This window comes from Pseudorasbora parva, chromosome 15, assembly GCF_024679245.1.
Source record: "Pseudorasbora parva isolate DD20220531a chromosome 15, ASM2467924v1, whole genome shotgun sequence".
Classification (NCBI taxonomy): Eukaryota; Metazoa; Chordata; class Actinopteri; order Cypriniformes; family Gobionidae; genus Pseudorasbora; species Pseudorasbora parva.
The window spans coordinates 3,741,398-3,756,345 of NC_090186.1; the positions used below are offsets into that span (position 1 = coordinate 3,741,398).

Consider the following 14,948-nt stretch of genomic DNA (forward strand, 5'->3'; position numbering starts at 1 on the left):
TCTGCTGACCCCCAGTGCGTCCGAGATGTAGGTGTGTTTGTTTCTTCAGGAGAACACAAATGAAGATTTTTAACTCAACCGCTGCTGTGTGCCGGTCATATAATGATGTGAATGGGTAACAAGTCTATGAGAGAGAAAAAAACACGCTTACGGCCGTTTCACACCGCAAGCGTGAGCGGCGCGTGAGCAGCGCATATTTTTTTCGCCGCCCATGTTAATCAATGAGTGCATTCACACCGGGAGCGGGAGCAGCACGTGAGCGTCAAGCAGGAGCGTCGCGTGAGCAGCAGTGAAGCGGGGGTTTCGGCTGCGAGCCTATTTTTGCTGCGCTGCTGACGCTTCTGACGCTCAATTAAAGTGAAAGCACACTTTTAAAGGACAAAATAAATGTGATTTCACACAAAAAGTGCCTAAAATGCACACAGGAAGCACGTGTAGTGTATTTGAACAATAACTGGAGTATGCCAGAGAAGAAAACGAAGAATAAAAAATATCTGTGGAAGATTTTAGCAATTTAAACTTGTTTGGGTGAAAGTATGGTTATGATTATAAAAAATAAAGTAAACTAGCCAGAAAATATAACAAACTTTTGTTTAGTTTAGTATTTAATATTCAGACAGGTAAAGGCTCTCGGTCTGCAGCTGCAGTCACGGTGTAAAGCGAAAGCACACTTGATGGACAAAATAAATATAATATCACAAAAGCGCTCAAAATGCAGAAAAAGAAAACGAAGAATAAAAATCATCTGTAGAAGATTTACCCATTTAAACTTGTTTTAATTATTCAGTATGGGTGAAAGTATTATAAAAAGTAAAGTAAACTAGCCAGAAAATATAATAATTTATTTTAGTTTAGTATTTAATACTCAGACAGGTATAGGCTCTATCATTGTGGGAGCCGCTGCTGTGACGCTGCACCAACACTTCCAGTGTGAATACTGTCGCGCGTCTGCAGCTGCAGTCACGGTGTAGTTACGCTGAAGTGCTGCTCACGCTTGCGGTGTGAAACAGGCGTTAGACAGCATGCACACAGAGCCCTGTGGCTCATGACGACACATCGATATCTTAAGACACAAAACGATCAGTTTGTGTGAGAAATCGAGCCGTATTTATATCATTTTTACCTCAAATACAACGCTATATCCAACAGCCTTCACACGCTTCACTTCTGGTGAGGTCAATAATACACGCTCTTGGCTCGTATACCAGATGTTGTATTTTGACCTCACCGGAAGTGAAGCGTGTGAAGGCTGTTGGATATAGCGTTGTATTTGAGGTAAAAATGATATAAATACGGCTCGATTTCTCGCACAAACTGATCGTTTTGTGTCTTAAGATATCAGTGTGTCATCATGAGCCACAGGGCTCTGTGTGAATGTTTTCTGAGCACGTTTTTTTTCTCTCTCATAGACTTGTTACCCATTCACATCATTATATGAGCTACACACAGCAGCGGTTGAGTTAAAAATCTTCATTTGTGTTCTCCTGAAGAAACAAACACACCTACATGTCGGATGCACTGGGGGTCAGCAGATAAACATCACAATTTTTATCTTTGGGTGAACCAACCCTTTAATAACCCCAAACTGAATGTTAATTATGTCACACTCATAGACCGTTAAAAAAAATATCGAAATAGTGTCGATAAAGTCACCCATAGGATTCTGAAGAGTAGTTCTGAAGCGTAAAGTAGAGATGAGCTTGGCAACATGTCATCACCTGTCACTCCCTCACAGTTGTCATGAAGGGCAAAATTAGCCGTAAAGGCCAAAACCACAATTTGTACCAGGCTGTAAACATGTTTTTTTCTGCTGTAAAGTTGGGCATTTTAACACGAGGCTCAATGAGATTCTGCTCCTCCTGGAGCCGGTCGATGAACTGCAGTTTAAGTCACTTCCGTATCGGCTTCAACAGAAACTGCGGGAGGAGCCGATTGGTCACACTACATGCTTTATGCAGTGCAATATAATTTATATCCTGAGGACATCTAAACAGAAATTCATTCACACAGAATGAAACCCAATCCCAAAAATACAATTGTTCACATACCGTAAGCTCAGATTCTTCAAGTCGTCTCTTGTGACATAATGAAGGATGTCATCAAGACTGTAATCTTCAGATATAATCTATGATATGAACAGAGAAGAATCCATTATCTGTTGATTTCAGACTATATTATTAAGAACAAGATGCATTAAAACTATTCAGGAGGGCAAACTGAACAGATTTTCTGTATATTACTCTCTCTGTGGAGTCTGCATCAGCCCCATGGAGCTTCAGCCATTCCAGAAGCTCCTGGTCTCCGTCTCGCTCACATGAGCTGTTGCTGTTCATGAGGTGCACTGGAATATCTGCCATAAACACATGATGAAACACGGTCAATACTGAAAATATATCACAACATTCTGATTTAATACACAGCAAAAGACTACCAAAGGTTCATTCTCATGCTGTGCAGCATGTTTGAGCTTCAGCCAATGAAGTTTATTCGTGTGTTAAGATTTTTGGGCTAACCCTTCAGAAGTTATCCGCTAAAATTGGCATTTTTTTGTATCTCCGGACCACTAGGTGGCACTGCGGCAAAACTGTGCATGTTGCTTCAGGTCATGGTTTCCATTACACACACCAAGTTTGGTCAGAATACGCTAAAGCATTGTGGAAATTAAGCTATATGTTCATTTTGGCGGGCACTTCGTCGAATTCGTTCACATGTTTATCAGGAACGGTTTGGCGAATCGACTTGAATTATTTACGTTTTTTGTCGACATGATCTGATAATGATCTGGTCCAATTTTCATGAAAATCGTAGCAATGGCCTAGTATGACTTTGAAAAAGTAGTTCAAAAATTCACAAATGGCAGAACATTTTTTTTTGTTTCCAGCCCTTATGGTTCAAACGTTATTAGCACAAACATGCAAATTTGGACAGTTGGTGGCGAAAGAGGGATCAAGTTATAGACTCAAAATTTGCAATGGTGAAATTTCAGACTGTCCTCTATCAATGTGCCAAAATTCATAAATTTCCTGCAAGCGGTTCTATTGGCTGCCATAGACGTCCAGAGCGGAAGAGGAAGAAGAAAAGGAAGAAGAATGCCAACGGATAATATAGGTGCCTACGGACCTTCGGTGCTTGGCCCCTAAGAAGTGATGGAATCAAAAGTGGCAGGTGATTTTGCAGTGATAGCAGCAGTGTGGTAAGAATACCTGAGGTATTAAAGTGCAGGTAACAACTCTAAATAGTATTTTACTGATACAGTTTAGTGGTGGTGCAGATGTAGTTATTGCAGTCAGTTTGTGGGAGGCGTGGGATCTTTGGTGATGCTGGAGGACTTGCTTTGGTTTCCTCTCCAGGTAGCCTCTCTCATTTGGCTTTTTTCTTTGCTCATTACGTTGGTTTCCCCCATCCCGTAGCCCTGATTGCCTCATTGGGTTAATTGAATGTTTTCGGTCTATGGGTGGGGTTTAACTAATAAGTTGGTGTCATTCTCATTCTTTGTGTTGCTTTGCCCTGAAGAAGACCATTTGTTGGTTGAAATATGTTGGCTCCTGTATTTTTTTTTTAAATAAATGACTAAAGCCATACCAAATAAAAGCTTTTTAATTCATTACTTCTCCTCTGTTTATCTCTGACTGAGTGCCTTCTTTTGTGTCAGGTTGTCGTTCTCACACCAGTCCTCTGTATAAAGACTCATCATGGTTGACGATGTAGTTTGCGTGGTTATTCTTTCAAATATATTATATTTCACATGCAAAAAACCCTCAGTTTTAGAGGAATTTAGGCAGAAGTGGGACAAAAAGGCCAAAAGTCATTGTCGGTCAACTGATTTAACCTTAAATGCATACCTCGGGTTGTTAGCGACCCGGGACGTCATTTTTTTAAGTTAGACATTAGACAGGTATTCCTCAATAAATCCATTTTAAACAATATAGCAAGAAAAAAACAATAAAATTATAATTGAACGCCTGTTTTTTCACTTGTTTTTTTGTCAAAATTGTATAGGGTCGCTAATGTCCCGAGGTGTGTAAGATTGTACGTGTATTTTTTTCAGCACAATAATACATGAATCCATAATGACGAAATAAGTGCAATTCACCTTTATTCCACAAGGCGATGTCTGATACACAATGATGAAGTAATGTTTTACTCATAGTTACTTCAGACAGAAAGCGAAACAATAATGATGATCTGCAAAGCTCAAAATGGCTCAGCGATTTACTGCAGAGCAAGCACTGAACACAATAAAATATTAATGTCACTGTCACTTGATGATGGGCGGCAGTGGCTCAGTGGTTCATGTAGGTTGTCTACAAACCAGAAGGTTGGTGGTTCAATCCCCGATTCCACCTGACCAAGTGTCGAAGTGTCCATGAGCAAGACACCGAACCCCAGCTGCTCCCGACGAGATGGATGGCGCCTTACATGGCTGACATCGCCGTCAGTGTATGAATGGGTGAATGTGAGGCAAAAATGTAAAGCGCTTTGGATAAAAGCGCTATATAAATGCAGTCCATTTACCATTTTTATATGGATTTGGTCAGGAAGTTGTCAGTGGTCAAAATATTGATTTTGAAGATGTTAAAAATGATGTTTAGATATAGATCAGGGTCGATAAAGACCCGAATATGTAGGAATGTTTGGTGAAAAAGTCATGCATCGTTCTCGGCCTAGACTAGTATTCGCCAGCATTTTCGTTGCAGTCTGGAGCTCTGATTACTGTGTGTATGTGTGTGTAAATGAGCATATCAGACTCACCAACATGCCCGGACCGACACTTTAATAGTTTGATCTCTTGTTCTCTCTCCTCCAGGACCTGCTGTAGGATCGCCTGATATTCTCTCTCTTTCTCTATTAATTCCTCCAACAACCTAGAGCACACAAACACATCCATGTCTATAACTAGATGAAACGCTGTGGTTAAATGTATGACAATGCAAATAACACACGATAAACAAAACATGCAACTATACATAGGTGCTCTGAGATTAACTGTAATGCTGTAAATATGGTCATACATAGTCCAGTAATTGCTAAAATGTAAAGGAATACTCCAGCAAAGGGGGAAAAAAATGTCAGTGTTCACATTTCTCAGTCAAACATGAGAAAAGCACCACAAAAATAAGACTTGCAAAAATCTGAATTATTATTATTTTTAACTCAAATCTAAGTCCTGTCTGGAAATATGCTAAATGTATTTCGGTATGTAATCGTGCCAAGACGCATATTTCACCAAATCGTAGACATGCATTCCTTCTCACCTCTATGCCTTAAAGCTCCACTGTGTGATATTTTCCTCATCTAGCGGTGTAACGGTATATGACCATCCAGTGAATATTAGTTTCTGTTCCTCTCAATTCTGATTTCGTTTTAACTCCTACGGTGGCCGATTTAGTCCAAGTTTAACATGGCAATCCCCCTCTTCACATTCGACACGGTACCATCGAGTGTTAAAATGCGAAAGACGGAGCTTGAATTTACGGGTATGTCCCTCTTTGGCTACTGTACTTTCAAGATGGAGGGGCAACATGGCGACCGGCATTCGAACCCCTCACCCGTATGTATTTTCAATGGCATATTATAAACTTACGAGAATACTTTATTACTTGAAAGAAGTAAATATACATTAATGAGCACATATATTTATGAAAAAACCAAGTGTTTTTAGCTAAGAATAAACTAAAAAAGTTACACAGTGTAGCTTTAAGTGCAAAACACTAATTGGTACACTCACTCATTGTCTTTGGTCATGTAATCAGTTACAAATATATTGGGGCAAGATAGTTTCTGAAATGAGTAATATCTTTAATAAGAAGCTGGTTCTGGATCCTTTATTTTTGATCCTTGGTCTGCCTGATAAATGTTTGATTTTATCAAAAGATAAAAGTACAATATTGTATAATATGTAAAAAATTCTCACTTTTGCAGCTAGGAAAAACATTTTATTGAAGTGGATAACTGACAAGACTCCGATTATATCGGGTATATATATATATATATATATATATATATATATATATATATATATATATATATATATATATATATATATATATATATATATATATATGTTTTTTTTGTGTTGCTTTTTTTGCTTTTGCTCTTGTTTTGTTGTGGTTTTCTTTTTTTGTGCTAAAGTTTGAAAATGTTCAATAAATCGAAGTTCTGTTCAAAGTGCGCACATAAATGGTAACAAAACAAAAGAGATCCGATGCTGATTGGTGTCATATGGTAGGATGGATGGATAAGATTTCAACATATTTCTGTAATTTCCGACCTGAAACGTATGACCCACGTGAATTGCGTAGATCCCAGAAAGGAAAGGCAGTTAGCCAGAGTTTAAAGCCACGAGTAGAATATAACATTATACATCACCATGAAGCGTTAATTATGCATGACAGTGTAGTTACACAGGTATTAGTTTTTTCCATTAGCATTCGCCACTTAAACTATGCTTTGGGGGGAAAAAATTACAATTTAACGACTCTTAATTACAGACATTAATGTTTTTTCCAGTTTAATTGCTACTAGCTTTTACAAAACTCCTGTCTTCTTTTAATATAACTAGGACTGTAGTCTAAAGCATTCATGAATTGCAATCATTTAACGAAGTGTCTATTTACAGCAAATGCAAATAGCGTGCCTTGTTGGCAAGGGCTATACGCACTAGGTCTGCATAACAATGCCTGTCAAACAAGATCAAAAAAGTGATGGATATATTTCTAGTTTTCAGTGGCGTAGTCAGTAAAGCATACGGCTTAAAGATCTTGGTTTTGGCGCGAGTGACCCGGGTTCGAACCCGCCTCATCACATAGGAAATGCATTAACTTTCAATAAAAAATAAGAAAACGTTCTAAAAATGAAAATGAAGTGCCTAACGAAATGTTTAATTATAATAAAAGCAGGCAGCATCCATGCAATAATTTTAATAAATATAATAATTTACACAGTTATTATTGCATCCTGTTAATGTACAACAATACTGAGGTGCAAATAGTATGTATCTGTTAAAATAAAGAATCAATAGTATCTAATTACTATTTACACATGTTAAAAATTCCACTTGTTGATTGGTAGTTTGCTTAAATCTTGTGTTTCATAGATTTGTTAGTTGCTTATTAATCACCATTTATTTGGTTCATAATTATGTCCATGTTAATTATTCATGTTCTATTATAGCACAGGTTTGAATACAGACACTTGTGCCAGGCATTGGGGTTAAAAGTAATGTTTTGGAAATAGACATTTCCACCAATATTATCAGAGCTGATGCGTGTCAATGAGAACTCTCGTCAATTATCATCGATGAATGACGCGTTCGGTGACGGTGAGCTGCATTACATGCGGGACTGAAATAGTGGCTACAAAGAAATCTCTAGCTCTCGTTTTGGTCATAGTTTGTCTTAAAAAACGGAGGTATTTGACAATCATCGTAGGAGAAGTCACACTGCAGGATCGTGCGGCAAATCTTCTGACACTGCCAGAATTTCGTCTGCGGTAAAATTTTGATCATAGTGTTCAATAATCGGCTGCCGGTGAACAGGGGTGGTAAGTAATCAAGTAAAAATACTTTGATACTTTACTTAAGTATTTTTTTCGGGGATCTGTACTTTACTTGAGTATATTTTATTTGCATCTACTTTTACTCTTACTCCACTACAATATTAAAGGCAAAGTGTACTTTTTACTCCAATACATTTCCCCATGCCCGCTCCAAGTATTAAGTATTTATTACACTTGATTTCCAAACCGGTCTGGTCGGTCATGGATGATCCAGTCGGGTAGCCTATAGACTTGACAAGGCTGACAAGTCAGGTTTGCCACACTAACGTTAGCTCATGTGTTTCCCCAACTTTTTTATTTTGCGGCACACTATTTACTATGAAAACATCGGTAACATTTTACAATACAGGTGCACTATTATAATTCATGCCTAACTAATGCACAGATAATCATGAGTTAATGTATTACTAATGAAGAACTAAACCATTTATTAATGATTACTGCATCAGCAACTAATGAACATTCTCTATGATTAATAGATTAAGTAATATATGAATTGCTATTAATTAAATATGACATCATTAATTCCCTAATAACATATTACATTAACTAATGATGTAAATTCATGTAGGCTATTCAAAGCCATGCATTCCGACTCTCAGTTGTCTGTTTAATTAATCATTAATCATAGCAATTGGCAAAATTATAGTATGACTTTACTTGTTGAGGCACATGACTATTAACTAATTGTTACGTAATATGTCATTGTGGTTATGGCTTTTGAATTAATATTGAATTAGTTAATAGTATCTTGCTCCTCATCTGTTTTATGGAGCTAATGTTATGGAACATGTCTATGTTAAGTTTAACCCCTATACTGCGTTAAGGTGCTTCATTGTCTCGTATTAATTGCAAATCTAACAAATTTTTAATTGCAGCATTTAATCTTATCATTTGTTCAATTAAAGCATTGCATATCAGTCCCAAAAGATTTTATCTGCTTATTGATATTTACAGTTAATTTGAATATTTACTTTTTACTTTCGGTACTTGAGTACGTTTTAAATCTGATACCTTTGTACTTTTACTCAAGTGATGTTTGAATGGAGGACTTTCTACTTTTACTGGAGTATTTTTTTATTTAGGTATATATACTTTCACTCGAGTATAACTTTTAAGTACTTTTACCACCTCTGCCGGTGAACATGAACATGTCAAACTAACAATCAAACACTTCAGATTTTAGCCGAGGATCAGAGGAATCTTTTCAGATTTGCTAAATTTGTCCCAGGCGGCCATATCGTGGCAAAAATCGGACAGTGTGCACCCGGCTTAAGACTAGTTCATTCACTTTATACATGTAAAACATCCACGTTTCACATCATTGGGTGCTGTAATAACAGAATTGTGTATGCGTGACATCATGGCGTGATTATGTAAATTAACTAGCGAATTGTTTTTTTGAAGCAGTGAATTGAATTGAAATGGAGAACCAGTTTGCGGAAAAGAATCGCACTGTCCATCACTAATATAATAGCTGCAGATAAAATAAAAAAGAAAAACACTTACCTTTTGGTTTCTAGCTTCATGCGCCCCAGCTCCATGCTGATCGATCTCTGGGCGTTCTGACACTCATGGGAAACTGTTGAGCTGAGCGTGCTGACTCCTGATGTGACCACAGTGTCCTCATGATGAGCCACAGGTGGAGCCATGTCCTTAAGGTCCGCGTTTTCCGGAGGAATGGCGTCGTCATCAATGTCCTCTTGCTCGGCGTGATCACTCTCAGACGCCAACGTGAAGTGCGGCCGCAATTCTGAGTGTGAACAAATGACAAAACGCATCAAACGAAAAGTTCATAGAGCCTCCCCGGCACTGCATATTTTGGACATCTCATGTACCGGACTATCCTAAAAATCTAGACGCACCCTAGCGGCAGCAAATCTAATCTGCCGCGAATATCGTCTAGCAACTCTCTATACCCTTCTGAGCTAAACTCCAAACTCTAGTCAGGCCAATCACATCGTGTATAGAATCGGTGGGCGGGGCCATAATGACGACGGCCGAGTTGCGTTTGCGTGCTTCTAGTAAACACAGAAACTGGCAAACGGTGTCTTTCGAATCAGCTTTGACTGCGATTCTGGAAGACTTGGAGTTAAGCTTTTCTCTGAGAAAAGAACAAAGAACGGCACTTAAGTCATTCTTAAAAAGGGAAGATGTGTTCTGAGTTTTGCCGACCTGATACAGCGAAAGTTTAATCTATCAACTCAGACATCATATAGACAACTAGCTCTGCTTCACCTTCGTTGCTCTGGTTGGTGTAGCGCTATCCTATCGCGTGCAGAGGGAGTTTGAAAGACGACCGTTTATCCGCCCCTCGGATTGAGCTCTCAATGGTGAGTTTCCAGACCAAACATCTTGATCTGGGTCTAGCTTGTCAGGCATGTACTGGACACACCCAGCTCTACACTAATCATCCCACTAATAAGGGGGACATCCAAAATGTTCGGTGCTGGGGTCTCTGGGAACTTTATGGCTATGATCACACTGTCAGTCCAAATCCGATTGGAATCTGATCTAAATTATTGACCACTCAGATCTGATTTGTGTGTCCCTGGGGCTCTTTAGTTTTCCAGAATATCTGCATTGGTTCTGACGTTGCGTAGTTAGGCATACACCAAAAAGAACAGCAGCATGGAGGGGTTTGCAATACAGATGTTATCTTATTTACAACATGGCAATGAGAAGCCGCCGCGCTGTTATGAGCGGCTTTATTTGTGCTGTCATCTCTGCCAGTCTCAAAACATGTCTCCACACTGCAAAAAAAAGCTTTTCTTACTTAGTATTTTTGTCTTGTTTCTAGTCCAAACACCTAAAAATTCTTAAAACAAGAAGTATTTACTAGACAACCAAAAGTAACTGTCTTCTTTTGGGAAAAAATAACTCAAAATTAAGAGAGTTTTATCTTAAAATAAGCAAAATAATCTGCCAATGAGGTAAGCAAAATAATCTTAATTCAAACAGAAAACAAGATTATTTTTTTTACCCCACTGACAGATTATTTTGATTATTTTAAGATAAAAACTCTCAATTTTGAGTAATTTTTTCCCAAATGAAGACAAGACAAAAATACTAAGTAAGAAAAGCATTTTTTGCAGTGCAGTATAGGTACTCAGTATAAGGAATGTATATTTAGCTCAAATTAATTTATGAATTATTTCATAGAGAATTTTGCAAGAGTCTAGTTTATGACCAAGTAAATAACTCATCCAGCGTCCATTTGAAATGGCTGTAACTATCAACTCTGAAGTGGATATTAATATCCACACAATAGTTTAACACTATTTTAGCCAGGTAATACAAACACAACTTTATTAGAAAACTAGAAAACTTATATCTAACACAAATACATGCACACACACACATTCACATGAATTTCAGAGAGGAAGAAAGTAAGGAAAGAATGAGTTTTAACAGTGAGAAATTATGAAGTTTTTAGCAATATAGGCATTTAAAACATGATCTGAATAAACCAGAGATCATTCATTTAACCTTCCTATCGTTGCTTAGGCAAGTTTTTTTCCATTTGATATCATTGCACCAGTTCAGTTTAGGATCTGGATGTATTTCTTGTATTTGTAGCTCGTATGTATCACAACTTTCAGCGTTTCCTAAAACAACATCCGATGTGTTAACATTTTACGTTACCGTGAGAAAATCACATAAACCCCGAGAAATCTAATCGGAGCAGTCACACTGAAAAGATTTCCAGAAACGCGATTTGAATAGAATTTTAAACCACAAATGAATGTAGCTAAAAATGCATTTAATGCAAATATGATCGGATTACAATCTTATATGCACACAAACTGGATTTGGACTGACAGTGGCTTATAAAATCCCCAACAGCCTAGAAAAGGGATGGTTTTATAAAGAAAATCTTTGCCGTTTACCAGGTACCAATATGACGATGGCAGTCTGTACAGCCTTTCGAATGATGTTATCCAGGGCAAACATCCAGTGTGGCTTTATGTTTTGGTTACGCAGGACTTTATTTACCTGCGGAAACATTACACCATAATTATTAACTTTTCTATGATGAAATTTTGAGGAAAACTTTGACAATCAGTCATCACTGAGCATTTCAAGTCAACATCAAATGGCATTCGCAAATCGCAATTCATTTTAATTTTGTAATGTGACAATTTCAGATGAAACATGATAAATTGAAAATTTGTATCCATCCAGAATTGATTAGATGCTCACCGCATCCTGGAAGCTGAAGAGCGCCACCTGCAGTTGGCTGATCGCTGTGCTGTCAAAGTCGAGCTCCAGTTTGAGCTGAGAGAGGGTGCTGGCAATTATTTTTCTGTCCGCCATCCTCACAAAATCTCCCAGACTTGCCACCAGTGTGGAGATATGCTGATGCTTCAGTTTGGTCTCCTCAGACCCCTGTATTGAGACAAAAAGGGACGACAAAAAAAAAAATCAACTGACAGTCAACAGAGCATGAATACAACCTTATTAGAGATTTGTTGCAGTTGTTGTGTTCTGGATGTGAAGGAAATTTCACCAAAACATAATTCCATTAGAAAATTTAGGCAAGCAAACTAAAGTTAAAGGGACAGTCCTCCCAAACAATATAGGGGGTATGTTTAAAAAAAAAAAAGTTGTACATTCAATGAAAATCAACAGGAACCGAAAATGTTTAGTCACCAACATGCTTCAAAATATCTTCAGCAGATAAAAAAGAAATGCATACAGATTTGGAACGACATGACACTAAGAAAATTATGACAGATTCTTAATTTTTGGGTATTGACCAATCAGCATCCAGAAAAGAAACTGTGTTTTAGAATCGACTTTGAGTTGCAGTCCCTAACACACACCTAGATCAATATCCAGAAATAACTTATATTTAGATTAGATTAGAGGTTTTCAAACTGGGGTCCAGGGATAGCATTTGTAATATTAAATATGTATATTTTTATGCAATAGCTCTGTAAACATCTGGGGTGCATTCAACAATTAAGTGTAAACTGGAAATGAGGATAATATGAGGGTTAAGAACGCATATTGAGAAACGGTCACAGGCTCACCTGTGTTAGCGCCTCTAGCAGGTGAAGCACTATTTTCTCTCGGTCCTCAGTCAGGATTCGGTGTAAAGTTGCTCTCCTTTCGCTGTCTTTCCTCAGCATGAAGAAACCTGAGTCTTTCTCTTCTGGAGATGGTGGTGCACTGTGGTCCTCAAAGTTCTCCACGGGAATACTACAGCAGCACGTGTGGACGAGGAGGGTTACGGATTAGCTAAAGGCAGATACACTAAATGCACATAGTAGCATAATAGGGAGTGTTTAAAGGGTTAGTTCACCCAAAAATTAAAAGTCTGTCATTAATTCCTCTCCTTCATGTCGTTGGACACCCGTCAGACCTCCGTTCATCTTCACACACAGATGAAGATATTAGTGTTGAAATCCGATGGCTCAGAAAGGCCTTCATTGACACCAATGTCATTTCCTCTCTCAAGACCCATAAAGGCACTAAAGACGTCGTTACAAAGCCCATCTCACTACAGCGGCTCTACAATCATTTTATGAAGAGACCAGAAGAGTTTTTGTGCGCAAAAAAACTCAATAACGACTTAAAGCAAAGATTCGAACCGTTACGAATCTTTGTTTTGAAATCGGCCCATCACTATAAGTTGTTAATTAGTTGTTGTTGTTTTTTGCGCACAAAAACTCTTCTCATCGCTTCATAAAATGATTGTAGAGCCGCTGTAGTGAGATGGGCTTTGTAACGACGTCTTTAGTGCCTTTATGGGTCTTGAGAGAGGAAATGACATTGGTGTCAATGAAGGCCTTTCTGAGCCATCGCATTTCAACACTAATATCTTCATCTGTGTGTGAAGATGAACGGAGCTCTGGCGGGTGTCCGACGACATTAGGGTGAGGAATTAATTACGGAATTTATTTTTGGGTGAACTAAACCTTTAAGCTAGAATGAGCATTGCTGACCTCAGGAAGAGCGAGCGATGACCTTTGACCTCTCTCTCGCTGTAGCACTTGGTGCTGGGCTTGAAGTTGAAGGGGTTTGTGCAGAGCTCATTATCAGGCGAGACAGAGCCGTATTCGCTGCTGCTGCTCGTGTCCTCCACCACCACCGGAACGGGAAGAGAAATGCTACGCAGATACTCTACAAGACATGAGCAAACATCCAGATATTACACACTCTTCTACAGCACAGATCTAGAGATCAGGACATGTTCATTCGACGTTGAATCTTTGTAGACCAGATACTTTTATCTCTATGGACCGCAAGCTACATACAACCAACTTAATCTAATATTTTATCTAATTATATAAAGTGTTGTTTTATATTCATAAATTGTGATGGTGAAATGGTGTCAAAAATAGAAATGGTTTAATAAATGTATATTTTTCAAAAAGTGCCTTTTGGTTTAGGTTTAAGTGTCATTTTGTAAAAATGTATGTAAGAAAAAGAGTCAAATGAACATTAATTAATTACCACAAAAAATGCAGGAATTAAACAAACAAAATGAACACTGGATTTATGCTTTAAAACAGACATGACAAGACTCACCAGGTCCTGGTGTAAGAGCTGTATTTAGAAAAAGAAACAAATGAGAAGATCAGAAGACAATTCACAAAGTTTTTTCCTTATTTTTCCATGTTATATTTCCAGGTTTTACAACGAACACTTTCCAAAACAAACATAGGAAAGCTATTGTTCTTCTTAATTTGATACATGTCTGAATGCGAATCAAAGCCCTGTTGTGTCCTTTCAATCCAACAATAAACATTAAATGGGCATTATGAAAAAAAAAAAAAATAATAATAATACACTTGACAGAATACAATATACCAAATTGGGTAACAGTGCTGAAGATGCTGTGCTAAAAGATAATTTAATCTTTAAGATTAAAATAACTTCTGTAATAAGGAAATTGATATTTACTTGTCTTCCATTGTCTATCATGTTATCCAAATGATCCTATGTCTTGGGTGTAAGAATAGGGTAACATACTAACATACAATAGGGTAATATTACACACATCTGAGTGTGTTGAGAGTGCTGTTATAATGCTACTCTGTGCGTTCACTCGGCGCTACTATGAGACACTTGTTCACACTGCAGTGAGAGATGGACATTAGGCGGTAAAACATGGTCCTCTGTGCGGTAAATCAAGAACACCAGATTTAAACAATAAGACTAACTAAGCAAATTAAAGCGGCTTTGGTGTTTCCATGGTTTCTAAAAAATATTAACGGAAATCGAGGGTAGCATGGGTATTATGTCATCAGTCCGTGTCCTGATTAAAAATCGATTATTTCTCTGGATTTAAACGTTCTTGGAAACATTTGGGATAATGTAAGTACACAAGTCAACAAAATATATAACAGTTCTAGTGGCTTTTGGATATTTTAATACAAAAA

General features: G+C 37.8%; 1 protein-coding gene across 2 annotated transcripts in view; it reads right to left on the reverse strand.

Annotated features, from left to right (window-relative positions):
- The window catches only part of map3k5 (mitogen-activated protein kinase kinase kinase 5), a 60,505-nt gene that overhangs the window by 1,274 nt on the left and 44,283 nt on the right, over positions 1 to 14,948 (reverse strand). Inside the window, exons 21-29 of one of the 2 annotated variants that reach the window (XM_067416761.1) lie at positions 14,095 to 14,112; positions 13,509 to 13,686; positions 12,594 to 12,762; positions 11,761 to 11,946; positions 11,448 to 11,553; positions 9,067 to 9,310; positions 4,753 to 4,865; positions 2,241 to 2,350; positions 2,049 to 2,125 (exon numbers count right to left, since the gene is read on the reverse strand). In XM_067416761.1, coding sequence (XP_067272862.1) covers positions 2,049 to 2,125; positions 2,241 to 2,350; positions 4,753 to 4,865; positions 9,067 to 9,310; positions 11,448 to 11,553; positions 11,761 to 11,946; positions 12,594 to 12,762; positions 13,509 to 13,686; positions 14,095 to 14,112 — 1,201 coding nt within the window. Of the gene's footprint in view, positions 1 to 2,048; positions 2,126 to 2,240; positions 2,351 to 4,749; positions 4,866 to 9,066; positions 9,311 to 11,447; positions 11,554 to 11,760; positions 11,947 to 12,593; positions 12,763 to 13,508; positions 13,687 to 14,094; positions 14,113 to 14,948 lie in introns of those variants that run through there. The other variant, XM_067416762.1, reaches the window with a different exon arrangement.